Source organism: Hippocampus zosterae, chromosome 14, assembly GCF_025434085.1.
Source record: "Hippocampus zosterae strain Florida chromosome 14, ASM2543408v3, whole genome shotgun sequence".
NCBI lineage: Eukaryota > Metazoa > Chordata > Actinopteri > Syngnathiformes > Syngnathidae > Hippocampus > Hippocampus zosterae.
In genome coordinates, this window is record NC_067464.1 from 18,484,989 (window position 1) to 18,509,011 (window position 24,023).

Consider the following 24,023-nt stretch of genomic DNA (forward strand, 5'->3'; position numbering starts at 1 on the left):
CCTACTGCCCGAAGACAGCTGGGATAGGCTCCAGCACCCCCCCGCGACCCTAGTGAGGATCAAGCGGCTCGGAAGATGAATGAAAAAACAAATAATGAAAATTAGGCAGTGCTTTTGAATTGGGGTAACACAGAATTATTAAAAAAAAAACTAATGAAACATCCCGGCCAAAAACTTTGGTACCCATAACTTCAAATTTCGTTGCACAACCTTCGTGGCAATTATTGCAATGAAACAATTTCTGTAACTTTCAATGAGACTTATGTACCTCTCAGCATGTATTTTGTTACACTCTTTTGAACAAACTGCTCCAGGGTGCTTTCGCCAGATGGTATGTTTCAGCTCCTTTCAACAAATGTCTAAGAGAATTTAGATCAGGGCTCGTTGAAGGCCACTTCGGAATACTCAGGTTTTCTGCCCTCGGCTGTTCTTAGGTGTTTTTAACTGTGTGTTGGGTTATTATCCTGTTGCAAAACCAAGGAGGTGACTGAAACTAAGCTTTCTGACATAGTCTTTAGACTTCATTGTACCCTACACAGATTCAAGACAGGTTATGATAGAGCAAAGCAACCCCATAAAAGAACACGCCCCCCCCACCCCTTGTTTCACAGTAGGGACGGTGTTCATTTATTGATACACTTCATTTTTGCATCTGTGAACTTCGAGCTGATTCTACACAACCATGTTAAAAGGTTCCAGTTTTGTCAGATAAGACAAAAGAACCTCTGTCAACATGCATTTGCTTAGTTTTGTGATTTATTTTCAACAGTGGCGTCCTCCTTCCTGTAGTTGTCTCCCATGAAGAGTACTTTGGCTCAAACAATAAAGGATGGTGAGATCTGACACTGATGTAACTTGACCTTGGGAGTTCTCCTTTAATTTCTTTTGGGGCTGTTCTGGACTCTCGTGTGTCAAAAAATACTCAAAATGCATGTAGAATATGTTGCTTAAATACAGTAGACCGTAATATCCATATTTCAATTCTATTTAATTTTGCGTAGCGATGTCTTCATTAGCTTATTACTTGGTCTTGTGTGGTGTCAACCTGCAGTGAATTGTGGTCAGTCTTTCCCGATGGGAATGTCCACCTGAGTATTTCTATGACAAATAAGAATCACCCTTAAACAAGAGGCCACAGAACATTTATTGATTCATGTTGTGCAACAGGGGATGACAAACGTGTCACAATGTTACATTCAACTCTGCAAAATCTTCAGTTACAGTGGCAGCCGACATTGGCTTTTAATCAATTCATCCGCTCGAGTCATGAGCTGAGACCTACCTCAACTTCTATTCAACACGACAGGAATGTGTGTTTTTTTTCAAGGCATTAAAGAGACATAGCAGTGATCCTCTTCTACCTAAAAAGTAATGAGGTACAATCTTGAAAAATAAAATGGCACACTACAAGTTGGCTATGCAAGACGCGTCACCAATTACACTCGCCAAATGTGCAGCAAACTATTTTTTACTCCATACTCTCTCTTGCGTACGTACCTCTCTTTCTGCAAAACCCTGGAATCCATGCAAAGAAAGAGAATACAAGTACATTGACCCAGACCAACAATAGCGTATTCATTGAAAAATGTACATCAAGAGGTCAGCTAGATTAAACTACGGTGACACATGTTGTACCTCCGAATGATCTGCATATTCAAAGAATAACACATCCATGGAAGTTGTTTTCCAGGTAGGCAAAGCTGACGTTTCGCATCTAAACACGGGGATACCGGCTGCCCCACCTCACCGTTTTTTGAAAGAGGAAGTTACCAATAACCTGAGGAGATGTCAATACCGTATATCCCATTGAAGGAAGAAACCTTGGAACCGTTTGATTGTCTTACATGTATTATTTCCCCTTCAAGGCGATCCAATCCCAAAGCTAAATTCAGGTTGTACTTGTCACTTCACGCCCTCTGTGCTCAAGAAACTGTGCTCCTCTTTCTTTCAATCCCAGGCGATATTCAGCTATACATAGAAAAACCTGAAATATCCTTAGAAATTTTACGATTAGGCCATTGTGTTCTCCAAAAGCTGACTTGTAATCATCAAAGTGACATTGTTTACAGGATGGGAATACCTGAGTGTGCAATAGTTAGACCAGCAAACAAATGTCTGTTTTCCTGCCAGTCATTCTTTTGAGAGAAGGAGTGATAGGCTTCATCTACCAGTGGGTCGTTTCTTCAAGAGCAGGGAGGATCCTCGGATAGGGGCACTGTGCTTAAAGACCGGAAGGCGAAAATGGAAGGATCGTACGTGTACCTGGGTGGAGGGCGACTGCCAGTCAAAGTCTGAGGAAAGAGAAAGAGAAATGCGTTTGCATATTGCACTGATTAACCCAGTGTCACTGGTCTGGCTTGACGGGCAAAAACGCACTGTAAAGCTCTACGACGCCAAATCAATTATTTAACCACGTTTCCTGTCGACCGTGACTATAAAGTTTCTGCAGATTGCAGCATGACCTTGTTTGCATTACACACAACCTTTTGAGTTATGGCCATGTTCAAAAATTGATCTGGGCATTGATCCGTAGTTCAGCAATGAGTCCCGCAGCCATACAGATTTCTGCAGTTCATGCCGAAGCTACAAAGCGCTTTATTCACCCATATCGTAACAAGTCTGCACGCTTGGAAAGGCGGCTGACCTGTTAGGACCTGCTTAGCCACCTCAAGCCAATACAAGGATAATCAGTACTATTAGATTCTTAAAAAAAATCTGAAAACAACCTCCAATGGTATTGGTAATAAGAATCAATACAAAAAGAAATGGACGCGTGACCACACTGGCCTGTTTTTTTATTCTTCAATTCATACTGCGGACCCAGTGACAAATTATTTTCCACTTTCGGATGAATAGCAGACTGAGCAGGAACCTGCTGTTGGTGGCTCTGTGAACACTCGCTCTAAAATTAGCCCTGGTCATTTTGCTCCAGACAGGAAATGACTTTGTTGAATTTGGCAATAAGGCAGCGCTTTCCCCGGAACCAGCGGAAGGGGGAGGTTGTGTCAGAAGGTACATTGAAAAAGGAACTTCAATGTGATCACTTTCATTTTACATGAAGGGGATCTTTTAATGCTTATCATTTCCCGTAACCAAGACCTCCAAGAGATCTGATGCATCCAAGCGAATGGCGTGCACAGTGGTAATACTCAGATTGGAAGGTACATTCTGACATCGGCAAAAGAAAAATGAGGCTCAAGGCGAGCAATGGTTTCAGACATCATTTTCAGAGCATAAAGACTAACAAATCGTGACATGGCAACACCTCGAAATACCAACTGAACAAACTAGTTCAGGAACAATATGTACCGTATTTTCCGCACTTTAAGGCGCATCTAAAAGCATTCAATTTTCTCAAAAGCCAACATTGCGCCTTATAATCTGATGCGCCTTATTATATATGTAGATATGGATCAATATTCTGATTTCCTGGACGAAGTATCCTAAATGTTCTGTTAAGCGCTTTGTTACAGCTGCAGCGGTTGTGAAAGCTTTATATAAATAAAGCTGCATTGTATTGTATTACATTTAGTGTAGCTCCAGCTCGTGGATGCATAACGACACTGCAACCACTGTGATAGCTTCTATTCCATACGCCTTAGAATGCGGTGCGCCCTACATACGAAATCAGCTTTAAAATAGGCCACTGATTGTAGGTGTGCCTTATAGTACAGAAAATACGAACGTCTATTTGAAAGCTACTAGGTTTCTCCAATTGCAGAGGAGGACGGAGCTCCTGACATGTCTATTTAAACACCCGAGTTCATCTTGTGGCCGCATATGGACTGAGCTCGACATTATCCATCTTCGAAAAAAGTTCATCCAACTTAGAACTAGTGTCCCAAATTTGTATAAGCCTGAAGTCTGTCATATCCAATGTGCAAGTATAAAATATAAGCCAGTCGATCATTTCCCAGTAATGTCTTTCTCTTGTCTGAACTGCTTCTTGCATCCTTGTGGCATATTGAGCAAAATAATGCCGCTCCGAGGCGGCCTGCCTGTAAGTAGCTCGACTTCCCGTGGCTGATGGCATTTTGTTGTTTTTCAATGTAGATGAGCATGCTTAGACCGCGCATAGTCGCGGCTAATTCAGTTTGACTCCAATTTCTTGAAATTAAACAACAATGGACAAATTGCTTATTATTACTGCATGGTTGCATGCTATACTCTTCTACTTCTTCTGTACACGCATCTATATATTTTGTTGAGACCCTTTTCAGTGAAGTTGCAAATACGGCAGCGTGGCAGGCCAGTAGCGAGCATGTCTGCCTCACAGTACAGTACTCGGGCCTCCTCCCACATTCCAAAAACATGCCAGCGGGTTAATTGAAGGTGAGCGCGAATGGTTGGTTGTTTTGTTTATGTTCCCTTTGATTGGCAGGACGCTGTGCCGGCAATCACCGCTTGCCTAAAGTCAGCTGACAGTGACGCCAACTCTCAAAAGCACCGCATGATATCTACAGGAAAAACCATGCTGAGTATTTTTTTTCCCTCCCAACCACCATACAATACTTTCCCACATCCAACTTCACCCGACACAACATTTCTCCGCGGTGCATGAAACCGGACGCCGCTGCGGCAGCCTGAAAAGCCCTCATCGCCTAATCTCTTCACTTCCGTTTCCCTCTTCACCTCCACGGGGACAAGGAGGTCCCAGCAGCAGTAGCCACTGTAGTTTTCCTCTGGTTCCTATGTAACAGGCCTCCACCCTCCCCACACATACGCTTCTTCAACCTCCTTAAACCCAAAACAGCTCCCCTGCTTGAATGCTTGAAGATGAGAAACCACCTTCCATCCAGATCCAATCTCTCTTCTGGATGCAGAGCAGGAAAATGAAAAAGGAAGTAATAGAATAAGAGAACTGCGATAGCACAAAGGGTGAAAAGAGTTGCAAATGGCTCATGTGGCCAAATGCCTGTGTTCTCCCTTCAAGAAAATCCAGTCGCGCGTGCCCATAGACGTCACTGGCACGGACAACAACACTTCCAACTACACTAGTGAAAACCGAGGAGAAGAATTAGCAGTAGCTCTGTCTAATGGTGCAGCTCAAAGAGATAGCGGCCGGCCGGACTATAAATGGAAAATGACCTCATCCCTTGTAATCACACACGGGGGATCTGCAAAAGCGTCCTCTTCTTCCTCCTCGGCTGCGTGTCTCTTCAACACTCTTCTGTTAACCCTTCATATTTTTTTTTGTAACCCAGATTGTGAATACATCTCTCTTCTATACTGGGGGGACTGGATATGCTGTTACAGTTGGTGCATGCAACGACTCTCCCTAAACACGAGGTTGTATGATGAGGTTCCAATGACACGATCCCACGCAAGGTGATGATGACGTCACCGTTCTCACCACACTGCGCATCCTTCTGGAATAGCCCGCTCGATGCCAAGTAGCGGTCCACTGTGCTTCTCCAACATGCTCCCCTTATGCACGGCTATCTAAAACCCAACACGGTGATCAAGCTTACCGGAGGTGGAGGATGGATAGTAGCTGTTTGGAAGTTGTAAACAGCCTTTCTGCTTCCAAAGCCATTTCAGTAATTATTGGGTGGTGGCATATGAAGAATGCAAGATTGGGTCACATGACTGTCGGTCTGTTTGGATATTTGTGTTCATGATTACGTCTTGTTTTATGTGAGATTATTTTTTTTGTTCTTTGACAGTACCTCGGAAATGTGTTTTCACAGGCTGTGACATAAATTGTTATTGTGGATCATTTTCATAAGGAAATCAGCGCTATCATAAAGCATGGATGCCGTCGGCAGGGCATGAGAACAAACACTGCTGCCAGATGTATCCCACTATGTAGTTGGATTGACATCAAGGTGCTGGCGACAAGACAGGCTGGACTGTTCATGAGGGGCGGCATTGAAACTTGCAATGTTATCATTGCTGGTAACAGATGGCCTAAAATGGACCGCTTTATATGGTACTACAAAAAGAGAATGTATTTGAAAGGAATAACCGGAACGACAAACCTTTTCTCTCAAACAGCCAGAACACATTGCACATACTGTGAATTGTTCACGTTTATCTTGACATTAAACGTTTAACTCACCCGAATCTTAATGGTCCGTGTTTTTCCGCCGCAGTTCTTTTTCAGCAGCATTTTCTGCAAGGAAAAAGAAACTGAATGACAAACTTGTACAAGCGAGAGGTACATTTTTCGTTCCATGATGTACACAGTGTACGCATATGCCTCAGCAGCGTACGTGTGTATATTAAACCCAAACTGGTTAGTCCAAGGTGCTTTTGATGATTCTTGCTTTGTCAGTTTTACAGGACATTCACCGAAGTGAAATTGGTTCTGTTCCAGGAGGAACATCTGTCGTGACAGTGGCAGTCAATTAACACAGATTCAGTAGAATCAAGGAAATGAGGCAAATCCAGCTGACTCACGAAACTAAACAGACAGTCAATGAAGCTTATGTAATATCCTGTCTCCGACCTCCCCCCCATATCCACACAACTCCACGACCGCCCCCCACCTCCCCAAAAAACAGGGGTGGAGGGACCACACAATCATCAAATTGTCTCCAGTCCAGGAGGTAGCGTTGAAGGGGAGAAGGGAGCTCAGGAAGGACTGGAAACATGACTCCTGTTCTTATGAGGCTGAGCTCTGACACTGTCAATCAAAATTGAGCATCATTTTCATCAAATGCCAAAGTCCATCTTTTTGACATTGAGGTTACAGGTGTTGGCATGCAGGGATCCTCAAAAACATTTTATTTTAAATTACGTCCTCCTGACCTTTTGCAGAGGTAATGAATATGGCATGTGTTTATGTCCAAAGAAAGAGGACATGCAGGTTCCACTCGACCCATCCGTCATGGGTCTAATAATTTACGACTGTAGCCTTTGACAAACCCGAGGTAGTGAAATATTATGTTGAACACAAAGAAAAAAAATTGAAAATGAGCGATGACAGAATTAAAACCTATGGGAGTCTGTGTAAAACAATTCATCAAGTGTGCACTGCCCTTTCAACAACGAAGCCGACCAAGTCCCCTGGTCCCGATTCTCAAACAACTTTTGCCAAAGAATCATAAAATGGAGATTTTTGGCACAGTTATTGCTTTGCAAACAACTAAAGTCTTGATGACAATCCGAAAGACTTGCTGGATGTTGTCCAGCCAAAGGGTTAATGGGTGAATGGGGCCGACTGTCTGTGAGCTACCTCTGAAGGCCCCCTATTGTATTCGCTGCAGCACCTCCCATTCCACTTGACTGCGTACACACACACATACACACACATACACACACACACACACACACACACACACACACACACACACACACACACACACACTCTCTCGCACAAACAGACACAAAGCCAAACAACAAACTCATAGACATGAGGATGGACACATGGAGACACAAAGACGCGGGCAGGATGGTAGCCGCATATCCCAGCGTGACACACACACTTCCTTTTAGACCCCTCGCCTCGCGGCACCCAGCCTCATCATCTGCTCTTTCCCTCTAAAAACCTCATGGGCATATGGGTCCCTCAAACCGGCGGTCCTCTCTTTGTGAACACACGTACCCATCTATGATACGGGCCAAACATTTGGACTGGATTGTCATGATTAGTGGACCAGCTTCTCCACGACTCATTAGTGGATGCTGTTTTTTGTTGTTGTTGTTGTTGTGTATTTAATCCTCTCCTTCTGCCTTCACCCCTCCATCGTTTCCCCTCGCTTGCCAGCCTTTGTGAGAATTGAGGACGGACATCTGCCGTCCCTGCCTTGCCTCTCCTTCATCCCTCTCCAGCCAGACCACCGTGGTGGCGGGCGTCCGTCTGCAGAAAGGGAGGACCTTGCTTTCTTCTGCGTGTGTGCACAATTGTGGTGCTGTGTGTGTGTGCGTGCGTGTGTGTGTGTGCGTCAAGGGTGACTGGGTGAACTACGGGAACAATTTGGCGTTGACTATTTGCATTTTTCTGGCGTTGGCGTACCATGTTACCATCATGAACACATACACAATGCATGACGTCACACAACAAGAACAAAACACAAGTGCTCATATCGCTTTAGCTAACACTTGGTTTGCTTCAGTGATGTTATTCAACTCAGTTATTTGTGTTGCTGAGGAACAAGCATTCATACAAATGTGTGCCTGTGTGTGTAATGTTTTAATATTCATTCTTTCAATTGTTTTGAAGAGAGCTCTTTGGTCATCTTGTTCAGGTCATGTGCGCGATGTACCTTTTTCCAGGCCAGTCAGTATTCATTTCCAAAATAGTGGACATGTTCTGCCGTAAAGTCAGAGGCGGGAACAGATAAGTGATGATGTGATAAGGAGCAAATGTCTACCATGTTGTAAAGTGGAGTTCACTTCAGTGTGGTGCAGTTTACTAACTGGGCCTGTAATCAAGTACACTTAAGGAAAAAGGCAGACGACTCTAATTGGCAACCAATAAATGTCCAGAAGTGTAACAAGCTCCACCTTCCATAAGCGTCACCGATTAGGGTGGAATATTTTGGAACCCGATCCAATGGAGACAGAGTTAAACGTAGATTATAATCAGAACTTTGACATTATCCCAAATACACCAGGATGAATGTTTTCCCCTCAGCAACACGCTAATATAAATGAAAAGAAAAAGGCGCTACTTGATTTGACACCTGCTTGGCCTTTGAACCAGAGGCTGATATAACCGTGAGTGATTGACATACAACAAAGACAAAGGCTTGTCCCAACCTGTTGCATTTTCTCTAAATCAAGACTGGGCCTCCCCAACTCTCCACCGTAGCCGTGCCGATACTTTCTATAGGGTGCTGACTGGTCAAAGTGGGTCAAGATGATGGGCCGAGTGACTGGCTGGACCACTTGGAGCTGAAAGCGCATGGGAGGCGGCTTGATGCTGCACGGTGGGCTGGAGCTGAAGAGCACAGGGCTGGAGGTGGCAGCCAGACGAGCATCGGGTTCGACCAGAGGCCTGGTGGCGGCGGCGGCGGCGGGCGAACCACAGCCACAAAGATCCCGCACCTCCTCATCGCTGGACGCGCCGCTGTGGTGATCGCCGTGGCACTGCGGAAGTGACGACGCCCACTTCCTGTTGTCGCCGTAGCTGATTCGTTCCAGCTCTTCCTCTGAAGAGTGGCGATCCAGATTGCCGTCAAGAAGCAGGCGCAGACGTCGTAAACGGGCTGGCGAGGGGGCACCCTGGTTGTGCTGCTGACTCGTAGCCAAGGGGATGAGGGCACAATTTCGCCGTCTCTCTGTCGAAAAAAATGTGGAGGTGGTGTTTGGGAAAACCGAATGGATAAAAAGTCAATGTTAATCAATAAATAAACCAAAATTCCAAGTAAAAATCATCAAATTCTGTGTAAATTAATAAATGAGGGAAATTCGGAGATAAACAACAATTCGTAAGTAGCACAGTGCAACCAAAACTTCTGTTTGGCCAAGGCAGATATACCTCTGTCTATTTGTGCAAGCTCCTGGTTCTCTCCCTCCGAGTCATCACTTTCACCGCCCTCGCCACTGCCATGGTAAGAAAACTGGAGGACGCAAACAAAAAACTCGGTTTGTTGCGGGACGGATTGGATTTGCCAGAATACAACTCATACTTGACAAGGAGATCCCCAAATGACTTTGTATTATCTGACAGATGCAGTACATCAGATAATCAATGACAGCAGCTTATAACCTCGCACAAAATTAAAGTAGGGATGCACCCATAGCAATCCCAGAACTGCTACTGTACATCTGGGCTCATACAAAAAAAATGCACTTTACATACAACAACAACAACAAAAAATTGGATTGGATTGGATAAACTTTATTGTCAAATGTACTGTATGAAAAACATACAGCACAGATGAAATGTCTTCACTCTCAACATAAAACAACAATAAGACAACAAAAGAAAGTGAAAGCAGTCAATTGAAGCAAAGTCATGATAACACATACAGTAGACACCACAAACAATAGAACAGTGTCAGTCTCATGTTGGGTCGAAATCCAAAGAATAAAGATGTTTCTTCAAAAGAGTTTTAAAAATGGACAGGGAGGGGGCATTGAAACATTTGAAAGCAAACGGAAAATGAACTTGAAAATGTACTGAGAGCCAATGAATGGATGCCAAAATGGAGGTTATGTGCTCCCTCTTGCAAGCTCCAGTTAGAGAAGATACTTGCTAAAAATATGCATGACAACACTTATTTAGCCAAGTGCAAAATGGATGATGAACTCTGCTAGTGCTCCTTCGCATTCAGACTGAGAGACCACAAAACAAAAGTGCCTTGTGTGACAGTGTATGGCAGGACTGTGAGAAAAACAAGCAGCTGCATCTTAAAATGTCAGTCACGACAATGTGTTCTTGGAAAAATAGATATATTTGAGTTCAACCTATGGCAGGATCAGACAAAGCTTTTGAAAAACATTTTACTAAAAAAACAAAAAAAACCATCACAATTCCAAGTGTGCAGGAATGACCAAGTATCAACTACTGGGATTACATTTGAGCCTATACTGAAATGTAACTACTTATACACGAACTGAAAAATGTGGCCTCCGTGCATCCCTAATTTTGGTTCAGCTTGTGTTCTTGGGATGGTTCATATTTAGTCGAGTTAAACTGGCCCAATCCATACAAGGTAATGTTCAGATGAATCAAAAAGTTGTCTTTTGTGAGTTAAGACAAGGCAACAATCTTTCCCCAAAGTCTGTCCCAGCAGACAAGGACGCCTACCCCTGTCGCAACAATGCAGATACCCTGCCGACCGCAATGCTCGCAGTTAAGTAATGCGCCTCACAATCGGTAATTACCACTTTGAAGCCTCGCTTAGCAGCTGCCATCTGCGCTTGTGTGCATTTGTGTATGCTTGCGCGCATGCATACACACACCAGCATACAGAACACACGCTTCAAGACAGAGACACACACACACACACACACACACATCCTTTTCTTTCTGAATGTCTCAATAAAAGAGGAAAAGGAAGAAAGGACCCCTCTCAGTCCAATTCGGCGTGAACTCGACAGTATGAGTTCACAAGCTATGAGCTGTCACGGGGTTGTCAAGTTGGGAACGCAACTCGGCATCACGTGTGATCACGGAACATTTGCGGATTCAAGTTGTTCCATGTAAATGCAATGTGTGTTATTGGTGGACATTTCGGATTCAACCCCCGGGGGCCACACACTTCACACCTGACAGACTGAACCTTGCTGGCAGGCTAAGCTGCTTTGTGTGTAACACTTAATTCCATCATGCAGAACAGCTGAATTGCCATCTGAGCTGACCTACTGAGAAATACTGAAGTTTCATCACGGTCTACGCTCCATGTACGAAACAGTCAAGTGACTGATAAATGTGATCTATTTTACATCTTAAAGCAAACATATCGTCTCAGTCCTTTAAATGAGCAATTAACAAGCAAGTTGGGAATCTTCATCTCCTTTGGTGAAGGTGCACAATCAACTAAAATGGCTGTTATTCAGCACATCACCAGAGAAGAGGTGGTTTCAATCTCCGACTGTATGATGAACGATAAATGGAATTGAGTTGACCCAAAAACGAAACATGACAGGAAAAGGTCTGAGTTGTGTTTTCTGGTTTTATAATAAGGCAAATGGGTCCTTTCTGTGAGTTCTTTACTTTGCTGACTTCCAAATGTTTCATTTTAGTAATGCAAACCACGTGAAAACTAAAATTAAGAAGAAAAAAAACATTTTTTTTGTAAAGGGAACCTGGTGCACGTGAACAAATATTTGCATAGGTTTGAGAATATGTACACAAATGGTGCATGCTAAAAAGCAAAGGTGAGATCTTTCAAGGTTTATGATTGTATAGTTAGCAAATGTTAGAATGTTTAAAAAATGCATTCTTGAAAATAATTTTCAGTACAGTCAAACCTCAATTTTCGTACGTCTCGTTAGCGACCAAACCGAATTTCAACCAGAAAATTCAAGATCTTTACGCCTCAGATTACGACCGAAAACCAGTTTTCGACCAAATTGAGGAAACCCGAATACGCCACTCGACTCTTCTCGGCTTCCTCATGTCAAGTTCATTGTGAGCATACATGTTTGTTGTGATTTACGCAAATCTGTTTTTTTTTTGTTGATGTTCTTATTTCTGCATAGTATATTAGCACCTAATCATGGGCTAATAAAATAGTTTCGGATTTCGAACTAATCGCTTTTCGAACAGTCTTCTGGAACGGATTATGGTCGAAAATCAAGGTTTGACTACTTATTACGTTGAAAACGTGAGAAAAGTGTCATGGTTTATCTGTTTGGGAAAAACAGATGGCTCTGTAGGGCTCCTCCTACAGCAGCACACCTGTTGGTCATTAGTTGGTTCTCTGGACTCCCGTCCCGACCACTCAGTGTCAGGTCATTGTTTCTGTTGCTTTTTTTTTTGTTGCCTTCCTGCCATGGATTTTTGTTTGTATTGCTTTTTTGGGGGGTCTGCAATGGACTTTTTTTTTTTACTTTGGATTTTTGTTGTTTTCAGGTCTTTGTTCTGGATTTAGTTTTCTCAGTGTTTTGTTAATACAGTTTGTCAAGTTTACCCTGCTCCTCCTTCACTCCCTCTTGCCTGCTTTTTGGGGTCCTCCACCACCTCGTTCGTTCGTGACAGAAAAGACAAGATACATTGTCTTCTATTGGGGTGGGATGTTTTAGAATTGAGCAATACATGCAAGTAATCGTTGAGAATAACACATTGAAAAACTATTTTTTTCCATACTTGCTGGAACAGACAAATTGTGTGTCAAGAACAGCTGAATGAATCCTTGTCAGTGCCCTGCATCGCTGAGCAGATTGCTAAGCTGGATCAATGGCAATGTCACAGTGTAAACACACGCACACACACACACAGCAGCTTTGCTCTGTCACACTGACATGAACACTGTCACACTCCCCTGTCATGAAAGCGCACTAGCTCAGGGTCAGAGATGGGTAATTGTCTTTCCCACACACTCTTTCCCATAGCGTAGTACAATTAGTCATGATTAGGCTAAGCTCCTGGGAATAGTTGAGGAACACGGCCTAAGTGACCTCAAGTAATCCATGACCGCTGCCGGTTGACTTTAAAACTCAAATAACCACTCCTGAAACTCATGTAAAGAAAACATCTTTGAGGAACTTGCATCAGACCCTCAACAGGAATCAAACCACAGTGTTGACGATATCGGTGTTAAATAAGAATCAGAATCAGAATCGCCTTTATTGTCATTGTATTGCATACAATGAAATTTGGGTGCCACTCCTTCGTGCATATCGTAAAAAAATAAAATAACAGTTTAGCTAATACAAACAGAAACCATAAGGAAGACAGAAACTGGTAACACCGTTCGGCGTCTCCATTTTTAGCACAGTATGACTTCACTTAACTCACATCGCGGTAAACATTTGCAACAACCATGTTGTTATCCTACGACTCAACCACCAGAGCTATCATTTGAATGACCGAATGTAAATCTGCACATGGAATGCATGTTTTTGCTTTCCTCTCCTATAAACCTGAAAAGAAACGACATTGGAGGTACTTATTTGTGAGCAAGCCATACACAAAGTATGTTTAGGAGTCCATTTAAAAATGGAACTTGTTTTTTCATCTATGAATTTATCTCTGCTTAGAATTATAGACTCCTAACCAAAATGAAAAGCTAATGTTTTGAACTTGGGTTGCAAAGTTTAAGAGTCAGATTGATGTTGGACAGTTTCAGGGCTTGGCCCATCGTACAGCACTAAAAGTTAAAATCCGCCACACGAATTCTTTCCCCGCTCAATCTCCAAATGCTGCAAAACATTATATGTGATCTATACAACAAAGATGGGACAAACTACACAGTGTTCCCCTTCCTACTGACCTGCAAAAATGTTTTATTATCCATCCCTAGCTTATATAGTTGGTGATAACTTTTCCTTTTTCTTTATTTAAGAAAAGTACTGTAACTCCAAAGACTACTTCCGTTGGAGTGCATCATATTATCTAAAAGGTTTTCCAGCTGGTTGCGCACCTTTTTTGGGTGGGCTGCGGACAACTATTAAACAAATAATGTTAATAAATAAAATAAGGACTAGTATTCTTTTTTGCATTTTTCTGGTGGTGGTACAGGCTTCACAGGCGCACCGACGACTCCTATGGAAGTCAAGGGATATGTGAAGGTGAAGGGCAGAGGCATAGCAAGTTCCAACATGGAATTTATTAAGTGACAGGAAAGTTGCCTCACGTTTTAGCCGCTAGTTTACTCCATAAACAAATATAGTGCAGCTCAGCCTCTGGCTGGTGTTATGGCAAGCAAATATGCTTTTGGCAGAGCAGCAATACAACAAAGCGTGAAGTTAGTGGTGTAAGTTAAACAGCAAATTACATTATCGACTGTCAATGACAATCTGATACTGAACGAAAAGAAACTTACAAGTTGAAGTCAACTAAACCTCACAGGCCAAATTGTTTTGGGGTGAAGACGTGACTTTCTGCAACCCACCCCTCTTCATAATAGCGTAAGATAAAATTTGTAGCTCATCTGTTCTATTTGAAAAATGACGGCGAAATCATTTTGTCATAAAAACTGCAATGCTGCAGAGAAATTGATGGAGTGCAGACGCGTGATTGGTCAGAAAGAATGCTTACATTCAATCGGAGCAACAAACACAAACATGACACGACAATAGAGATGGCACACTTTGCTCTGGGTCCTCAGCCAGGCCATTGAACAGGCGCCCTTTGGCACAAAATGGCTGCCATGTGACTGTATAGTTGGTCCGCGCACAATAGTGTAGTGAATAGGGCCAGTTAGTGACCCATGCAGGACACAAGCCACTCTTCTACACACCAAATGAACCATTATATAGCCTGCAGCAATTGGGGAGCACTTCCAAGGGTTTTCTTGCAGAAAATTGAAGGGCGGATACAGTAGATGTTAGGAGACTTAAAGCTTAAAGACAATAACATTTTACTGAAATGTTTGTCTTTTTCATTCACCCGCAAGCACATCTATAATTATGACTACTTGCCACATACAATACATATTTTTACATGAAGCTTCAAAACTGATTTGACTACCTTCGTTGGCCCACTAAACGTCGAACCGATAACACTGAGCTCATCGTTGTCATTCACACACCTCGAGAGGCATCATCACTTAGTAGCTTCAAACAAATAAATAGCTGGGTCAATGACATTCCACGTCTAGTGGTGCATTTGTGTTGCAAAGTGGAACTGTGGTTTGCTCTTGGAAACATCTGGCAAAGCCCCATTGCCCATGACAAGTTAATTCCATATAATATACAGTTGTAATGAAGGATGAAAAATGAACAAACAATCAACATTTTTAACAGCTGCTTTCAGGACTGTATAATGAATATAAGTTGTGCAAACTTACCTTCCGTTGGAAAGGGTGTATCTCATTGAGTGAGTGTCTTCTTAGCTTCTTGGTCAGGTTCTTTAACATGTTGATTTGACTAGCTTATGGCTTATCCCCTTACAAATAGGTTTTAATTGCTGGCTCCTATATATCGGGTACAACTTCATTAGCTAACTGGAACAACTTTGCTCATATACAATAAGGCACACGGGGCTCTATACAACTGACAGCCCCCCGCCCCCCGCAAAAAAAAAAAAAAAAAAAAAACAATAGTCAGATGCTACAGGCTCCCGAGTGCAGCGAAGAGAACACCCCAACTAAATTAAAACCGAAAATGGTTCAACTGCGTAGTCGTGGCTTCTAGTCAACGGATGTGCGTAGGTAGCAAACTTGTTATTTTCGAGTTCATTGAAGTCGGCGTTGATTTTGTGGAGTGTTTTTCTTCTCGCCGGGTGGCAATGATAGATGACTTACTCACCGGCGACCCGATTATACTCCACAATTAATTTGGAATGGGTTCAGAAAAATAGCGAAATATCAACTTGTACGCATTCACACACGCACGCACTCACACACACACGCAACACACAACCAAATGCGAACCAGCTGCACGAGCCTTCCGAGTGTTGCTCCAGCCGGAGCATCTCGCTCTCTGATTGGCTTTACTGCTACATGACGTCATACTCCGCCGTCAAGGAGGAGGCGAGTTAAAGTCACGTTATCCCGTCTGTTTACTTCCCCTTTTCATATTTGAATAATACGCACTAAATCAAATACGATATTTTAAATAGCGTATCACTAAAATGTAAGAATTTTTAGCTTGCTCTGCGGTTAAAGTATACCGCTGACGGTCACGTTACCCCGTTTAAATAATGTGCAATGTGCTGAAAATTCAAATTTAGTTATGAATGTAAAACCCCACTGAATGGTGACCAGCCTTTATAGAGGCCAGTGTGTGTGTGTGTGTGTGTGTGTGTGTGTGTGTGTGTGTGTGTGTGTGTGTGTGTGTGTGTGTGTGCGTGTGCGTGTGCGTGTGCGCGTGCGTGTGTGAGCGTGGGGAGAGAGAGAGAGAGAGAGAGAGAGAGAGAGAGAGAGAGAGAGAGAGAGATGGCTTTAGACTTCAACACATTGCCAGAATGTTAACAATCAAGTTAATCGAGTTAATTCAGAGGTGAACAACATGGTGCCCATGGACACCAGATAGCTCCCAAGGACCACACGAGTAACCTCCAGAGCTGTTAAAAAAAGAGCTTGGAATGGATTTTACCATTTTCAAAGGATTTGCATCTGGTTCATATTTTAATAATTCATCTTCCGAACCGCTTGATCCTCACTAGGGTCGCGGGGGTGCTGGAGCCTATCCCAGCCGTCTTCGAGCAGTAGGTGGGGGACACCCTGAATTGGTTGCCAGCCAATCGCAGGGCACACACAGATGAACAACTGTCACGCTCACACTCACACCTAGGGACAATTTAGAGTGTTCAATCAGCCTGCTATGCATGATGTTAGAATGTGGGAGGAAACCGGAGCACCCGTAGAAAACCCACGCAGACCCGGGGAGAACATGCAAACTCCACACAGGGAGTGGAATCGAACGCAGTACCTCTGCACTGTGAAGCCGACGTGCTAACCACTGGACTACCGAGTTGATGTTGTGTCCTTCTTCAAACCTCGCTTCGAAAAGCTGTTCTTTGCAAAACATGCTCATTCATCTTCTGAACCGCTTGATCCTCACGAGGGTGGCGGGGGGGGGTGGGGGGGGTGCTGGAGCCTATCCCAGCCGTCCCGGGGCAGTAGGCGGGGGACACCCTGAATCGGTTGCCAGCCAATCGCAGGGCACACAGAGACGAACAACCACACCTAGGGACAATTTAGAGTGTTCATTCAGCCTGCCACGCATGTTTTTGGAATGTGGGAGGAAACCGAAGCACCCGGGGAAAACCCACGCAGGCCTGGAGAGAACATGCAAACTCCACACAGGGAGGCCGGAGCGGGAATCGAACCCGGTACCTCTGCACTGTAAAGTCGACGTGATAACCACCCGACTACCGGGCCGCCCCAACGTGCTCATTGTAGCCATTAATCCTGACATCATCTTTGATTTTTTTAAAAAGCACAAATTGTTTTATATATTTTTGTTTTGCTGGTGAATGTTTTTTTACATATTGTGCGCCTGAGATGATATTGGTGATTAAGCTTGAATGATTTCTTGAATGATTTTATGTAATTTTATTTTTCAGTATCGTATGGTTTGACATGCTCAGTCAAAAAATATTTATTGTTGAATTAAGGATTTAATGTTTTTTTAAATGCACTTTAAATCTTTTCTGTTCCAGTTACTAAAGCTATTCTTTCTTGTAAGTTGGTCCATATTTATTTCTTTATTTATTCTCTTATACGCTAATAAGGATAGTGTTATGCAAAGGTGTACTTATAACAATTTTATAGACAAATGATACTAGTTATAGTCGTGCGGGGGTGGTGGGGGATGTTTTCCTCTACCTTGGGGGGCCATGACAGAAAAGAATTGAGAACCACTGGGCGAGCGGAAGGCAAAGTAGTGAACTTCAACTGGGAGAGGCATAAAACAGCATGAAGCCTTTTTTGGAAGAATTGTTTACCTTCCATCAAACTGCTGCTTGTTGTGAAGTGAATTTAATTAACTACCATCATAAAGTGCTTAAAAATTTCTAAGTCCACTCACCTGTATTTCAAGGCACCACTGTGTCTGAAGCCATTACTCAAGCATCTCGTGCAGTGGTGGCCAACCCGTGGCTCGCGAGCCGCATGCGGCTCTTTGGCTGGTTCAATGCGGCTCCCGGGCTTTCAAACGACGATTGTCGAAAACGCCTGGCAGATGGCGCTATCATTCGAACAATGGGGGAGTGGGGGGGGGGCATTTGTGTGTTTGTGTCTTTATGTACACTCGCCTGAGTCGTGTGCGGGCAGCATACGATCGGTTGACTCATTGTTTGTCACGACTGTATATGTACCCTGTGACTGACTGGTAACCAGTTTAGGGAATAGTCGGCCTTCAGTCACCAAGAATAGGCTTCAGCAATGTCCCGTGACCCTTTTCAGGATAAGCGGTGTTGAAAGTGGATGGATGGATGATAAATCGTCGTCATTTTGAAGGTGACTCGGGAGGGCGGATCAATCGGCCTATCTGTTGATGAACTGCTACTGCTGAATAGTAAACTCTGCCCACAGCTTGTTCAGACAATATTTTTACAATTGATACATGGTAAAGTGGGGATGACTTAGATGAAATGTATACATTATTGTAGCCTTTTAACAGATGCATTACTTTGCACAATGCATTTTGCATCATATTATAGTCGCGCTTTGTTCTGCAATATGCAATGCTCAATCCTGGGATATTTTCCAAGAGAAAGCAAACACTCAATATCTAAAATAAATATATAACTTCAAAGCCACAGCATATTTCTAAACTTGTTCTGTTTTTTCCAATAAGTACTTTCTATTCGTCTGCTTTTCGTTTGATTTTAGCTGGGATAGGCCCCAGCATGCATGACCCTGAACAGGATAAGTGATGTTGTAAATGAATGGCTGGATGGATAAAAAAAGACACAACAACAACATAATATTTTGGAATCAGACTCGGATGAAGCCGGCTTTTAGATTCATGCATAAATGGTTTTATGCAGTCCTTAAAATTAATGTTCCTTTTTGCTTGGGCACTGACTTCTTTGGCCACATGAGGACAGCAACAGTATTTCTTTAGAAGCAACGAATTGGATTTATCATTAACAGCAAATAAGGGCCCCAAGCAATAGTTTTTTATTAATGACAAAAAATATTTAAAAGCCATTGCGTTTTGTCAAAAGTCTATTTTTAAATTTGTATTGAAAGTCAAGAGCTTTGTTTTCAATTCCAATTGCTGACACCATGTCCACATTCTGAACATTGGTCTTTCCTGCTCTCTAGCGGCAGTTTGCCTGATACTGCATGGAACCTGTGTCAGTGCGGATAACAAGTTTGACTTGTTATCGTTTGTGGCCGACAGTTTGAGTGTGAGGGTGGGGTTTTTTTTCATTCTTGTGAGACATAATAAGGACAAATTCCATCTTACATTGCTAAATTTTTTGGTGGGTTCCTTCCTGGCTGTGTAGGTGTATGTCTCTTTGGCAACGTATCTATTTTCAACACCGCTCATCCTGAACGGGACCGCGGGAGATTGCGGAAGCCTATCCCAACTGACCTCGGGCGAAAAGGCCGACCACACCCTAAAGAGGTCGCCAGTCAGTCGCAGGGCACATGAGGTGGCATCCGAGGGGTTTTCCTCCCGTTCCGCACCTTTCACTCATCATGTCATCACTCTTGCATGATTAAAAGACTGCCAAGCTTTGCTCACGACTGTCGTCCAAGTGCTTGTTTTCTAGACCTTCCACCTTCTCGTTCTTCGTCATCATCCTGCTAATTATTTCCTTGTTTTGTTCAAGTTTCGCCTTGATCTTGTTTGTAATGTTATCTTCGGTTTGTTTTTGGTTTCCTCGTAATTGACTTTTGCTTGTCCTTTTGTGACAAGTGATTTTGCGTTTTTGTTTCCCTTGCATTTTGCACGTGCTTTTGGTTAGCATTATTATATACTGGTTCTTTGTTAACAGCGTTTCGTGTTGAACTTTGTCGGTCTAGCGACCTTATTTTCAAAATAAACCGATTTTTTTGTTCTCAAATTTTCTCAAATCTTCCTTGTCTGCATCTGTGGGATCCGCTCCTGTTCCGGAATGGTCCGGAAATGTAACACAATATATTCATTCATTCGTTTTCCGATCCGCTTAATCCTCACAAGGGTCACGCGGGGTGCTGGCCGCCAATCCCAGCTGTCTTCGGACAGTAGGTGGGGGACACCCTGAACCGCTTGCCAGCCGATTGGCTGGCAGCCCGGTTGTTTGTTGTTTGTTGTCCGTGCTCACACCGACACCTAGGGACAATTCAAGTTCAATCAGCCTTCCATGCATGTTTTTGGAATGTGAGAGGAGTGTACAATCTTTCTCACAACCATATTTGATCCTGGCATATAAAAACAACAAGAGAAACAAATATTATGACTATTATTTACACTTTCTGGGATTATTTCTGCCTACTATTTATGAAACAAGGTTATGAAAAATGTTGGCTAATATGACCAAAATCATCAAATAAAGTCAGTACAGTGAATGTAAGCATCAGGCAGCGTGATGCAATCTTGCGACCAAATATGGACCACTATACACAGGAAACCGTGTTTGAGTCCACCCGAGTGATTGCGCAATCTGAGAAAATGCGGGGGCAAGTGATATGAGCTGATGATGTCAAGTTTCCTTCTCCTTCATCTGTTGTTTAACACTGCTGAAATAGCATCTGACAAATCAATAGGCCAACATGATGTTGAGCGTCATCATGTCCATTTTTAGCTACGTATTCTGCACGCCTCGACCCACTTGGCTTTGGAGGTCCTTGTCTTCCTCATTCTTTGTGCCTGCGTCGCCCACACTCTCCCCTGGATGGCGATGGTAGGCCACATCTTCTCCTCATGTCTCCACTTCCCTCCACTTTTCCCTCACCCGTTGACCCACTGGCGGAAAGTGTGGGGGAGAGACTAATTTTAGTCTCCCAGGCTTCTATTTCCTATTCACTGATTTAAAAAAAATGATATATTGCTCAGGCTTGCTTACACAATAATGTACTGGTGCCATTCACAGGTTCTCAGTCCCGTTGCTGAAGGACATCTGTGGTCAAAAAAAAAAAAAAACATCCATTCTCTAAACCGCTTATCCTTCATTTATTTGGATCCAGGTACTTTTGCTGTAATGCACAAAGGCAAACTGTTTCAACTTTAGCGTATTCAACTTGTCAATTCAAGACAGTCAAGAGTGCATTTATCATCTACTTAAAAATAACTGGTGAAATACACGCTGATTACATGAAACACTTTTTTACCTATCACTAAGTCATCTACATGTCATGTTGTGGAAACTGGGCTTACCGTACTGTCGTAAACATACCGGTAAGTAAATTGCATGTTGGTGTGAATAGTGCCTTTCAAATACCGTGCAAAGTGCAAACAAACAGTTTTCCACCTCCGCACATGTGCAAAAATATGCAGCAAAAATGTATTTTTTTAACAGCAATCTGTACTTTAAATAGCAAATAACTCTTTTGTTGTTCTCTTGTGCCTCAGGCCTGTATTTCATCCATCCATCCATTTTCTGATCTGCTTATCCTCACGAGGGTCGCAGGGCGTGCTGGAGCCTATCCCAGCCGTCTTCGCGCAGTAGGTAGGTGACACCCGAAACTGACCAGCCAATCGCAGGGCACACACACAGACACACAAACATTTGCTCTCACACTCACACCTTGGCACAATATAGATTGTTCCATTAACCTGTCACGCATGTTTTTGGAATGTGGGAGGAAACCGGAGTATCCAAAGAAAACCCACAGAGGCACGTGGATAACACAAGAAGGCCGGAGCCGGAATTGAACCGGACACCTCTGCAATAGTAGAGGGAAAATAATCATAAGTTGAGTTTTATGAGCAGAGGGAAGGAGTGCCATACATTCAGCCGTCTCTGCAGCACCACCCCTGTCTCTCTGTACTTTGTTTGGCGCTAACTGCTAGTCACGGAAGACAGTATTTCTAGTCATGAGCAACATCACTTGCATCTCCCAAACAATGAACAAACGATTTTCCAAAGGCTGCACTGCCACAGACTTAATGTGCACTGCTGCCTGATGAAGCTCGTTTTCAAAGTGGCTTGACAAGAGTGACTGAAAAAGGTTCTGGGAAGGCACTGTGTCAAAATTGGGAGGGGGCATCTAAGTTTTAAAAAATTATTTTGTGTGACTTCTTTCTTTGGTAATATTCCATGTTAGAACATGGAGACCCGTGGCTATTAGTATGAAGCAGCCAATGTATGAACAAATGGTTAAATCGAGCTGTTGTGGCTTTTAATGAAGCATGTTTTGTCATCCAAAAATTATGGCATTTGCTGTCATGGGGGCAATGACTTACGAGTAACTTTTAGAGTAGCTTAACAAAACAGTTAACATAAAGTAAAATAATAAACACAGCACAAGTCATGTTGACACCTGTAGAAAAGAAGCTCTCAATGGAGGTCAATTAATGTCTCTTTCTGGGTACTCAACCTTGATTTATGCGCCCGCAGTCAGTTTCAAAAGTGAAATTAAAGTGCAATTACTGTCTGACTACATCATTAGTGCACGTGAGTGTGGTTATCATTAATTGACTGTGATGGCCCAAGAGAGAGCAATAGATTTGCAGTGCAGTTTTAATTTATTTTTTATTTTTTTGGTCAGACCTCAAGGGCGACATGAGAGATACAATCTTTTTCATGGAAAAATTAAGAAAAGTGGTCATGTCACTGCAGTTTCAACAAATGTATCTTGAGTAATGGGAGAACAGGCCTTGGATGCTCATAATCAGTGTTTGGAGTTCTGTTTAGTTTTTGGACATTCCTTGGGCAATTATGGTTCTGTATGTCAATACTGTGTTTTTAAACATGACAGCCACACATATTTCTAAAATTTTTTGTGACTTTGTTTTTAAGCAGAATTTTGGAAAGGAATTATCGTGCAGTGAATACCGCTTGCCGTGAATCTTAGCATTGGAGCAGTATTACGTTGAACAGACAAAACAACTGTTCTGATAGTTGGCGGTCTGCATCGCAACTGGTTTTTATAGTTGCTTCACTCTTTGGGGTTTGAATTTTGTTCTCCTCACATTTATGAGGGGAGAATTAAAAACATACCCATTCGATAAATTGAAAAGTAAATTGTACACACTCTAGCTGAGGGTGTTATGATTGTTTGTCTAAATGTGATGTGCGATTGGCTGGCGACCAGTCAAGGGTAAATCCTACCTCTTATTCAAAGTCAATGGGATAGGCTTCAACTCAGCCACTCGTCTAAAGGTACATCATGACTTATTGACGACTGATTGGATTCACATGGTGTCATCAAGCGTGGCCTCTGTCCAGCCAATCGCTTTCAATCACGTTTGAGACAGGCCGTGCTTCCATCCTATGCCACCCAATCAGTCCAGATCAGGGATGAGCAACTTACTTTAATGATAAGAGGGATCCACTGCCCATGATTGTCCGTCAGGGGCCGACGCAGGACTGCACACTACCAAAACACATGTAAAGTGATCCCTCGCTCTAACGCGGTTCACCTTCCGCGGCTTAGCTGTTTTACAGATTTTTTTAGCGCAGTTTTTTAAATGGTTTTAAACAGTGAATTGTGTTCTGCATCCTGATTGGCTAAGGCAATGACCAACGTGAACAGTCTCCGCACCTCGTCTTTGTACATACATACCCCACAATGTCGACGAAATGTCCTGCACCAGCAAAGGCACCTGAGGAGGAGCTCAAGCAATATTATTTTACAGTACAGTATTTCCAAAAACTATTATAGTTATTTGTTGAAAACGTTTGTTGTTGTTTTTTTTTGTTTGCTTGGGCCTGAAAACAAGTTTTGGTCTTTGGTTTCATTGTATACATCGTTAAGTATTGTATAATAACTCTAAAAAATAAAGCTCACTACTTCAGCGATTTCACTTACTACTGGTTCTTTTTGGAACATAACCCCCACGATAAACGAGGGATTACAGCATATGGAGAAAAAAAGTTCTTTTAAATATGGACAAAATACAGTATCTCTTTTGTC

General features: G+C 42.9%; 1 protein-coding gene across 1 annotated transcript; it reads right to left on the minus strand.

Annotated features, from left to right (window-relative positions):
• Nucleotides 1-1,125: 1,125 nt before the first annotated feature.
• On the minus strand, nt 1,126-15,973 carry si:dkey-16j16.4 (uncharacterized). The gene is made up of 5 exons (XM_052085852.1): nt 15,351-15,973; nt 9,428-9,509; nt 8,707-9,227; nt 6,062-6,115; nt 1,126-2,291 (listed from the first exon to the last, which is right to left on the minus strand). The coding sequence occupies exons 1-5, from the start codon at nt 15,417-15,419 to the stop codon at nt 2,184-2,186; spliced, it is 834 nt and encodes a 277-aa protein (XP_051941812.1). The 5' UTR covers nt 15,420-15,973; the 3' UTR covers nt 1,126-2,183.
• Between the last annotated feature and the right edge of the window lie 8,050 nt (nt 15,974-24,023).

What these genes read in the sequence shown, in the direction of transcription:
- si:dkey-16j16.4 (XM_052085852.1), bottom strand. Translation starts at nt 15,419, where the DNA reads ATGTTAAAGAACCTGACCAAGAAGCTAAGAAGACACTCACTCAATGAG. An exon ending in TACACCCTTTCCAACGGAAG is followed by an intron (nt 9,510 to 15,350) that starts GTAAGTTTGCAC and finishes TGCGTCCTCCAG; the next exon opens with TTTTCTTACCATGGCAGTGG. An exon ending in CACGGACCATTAAGATTCGG is followed by an intron (nt 2,292 to 6,061) that starts GTGAGTTAAACG and finishes CTCTTTCCTCAG; the next exon opens with ACTTTGACTGGCAGTCGCCC.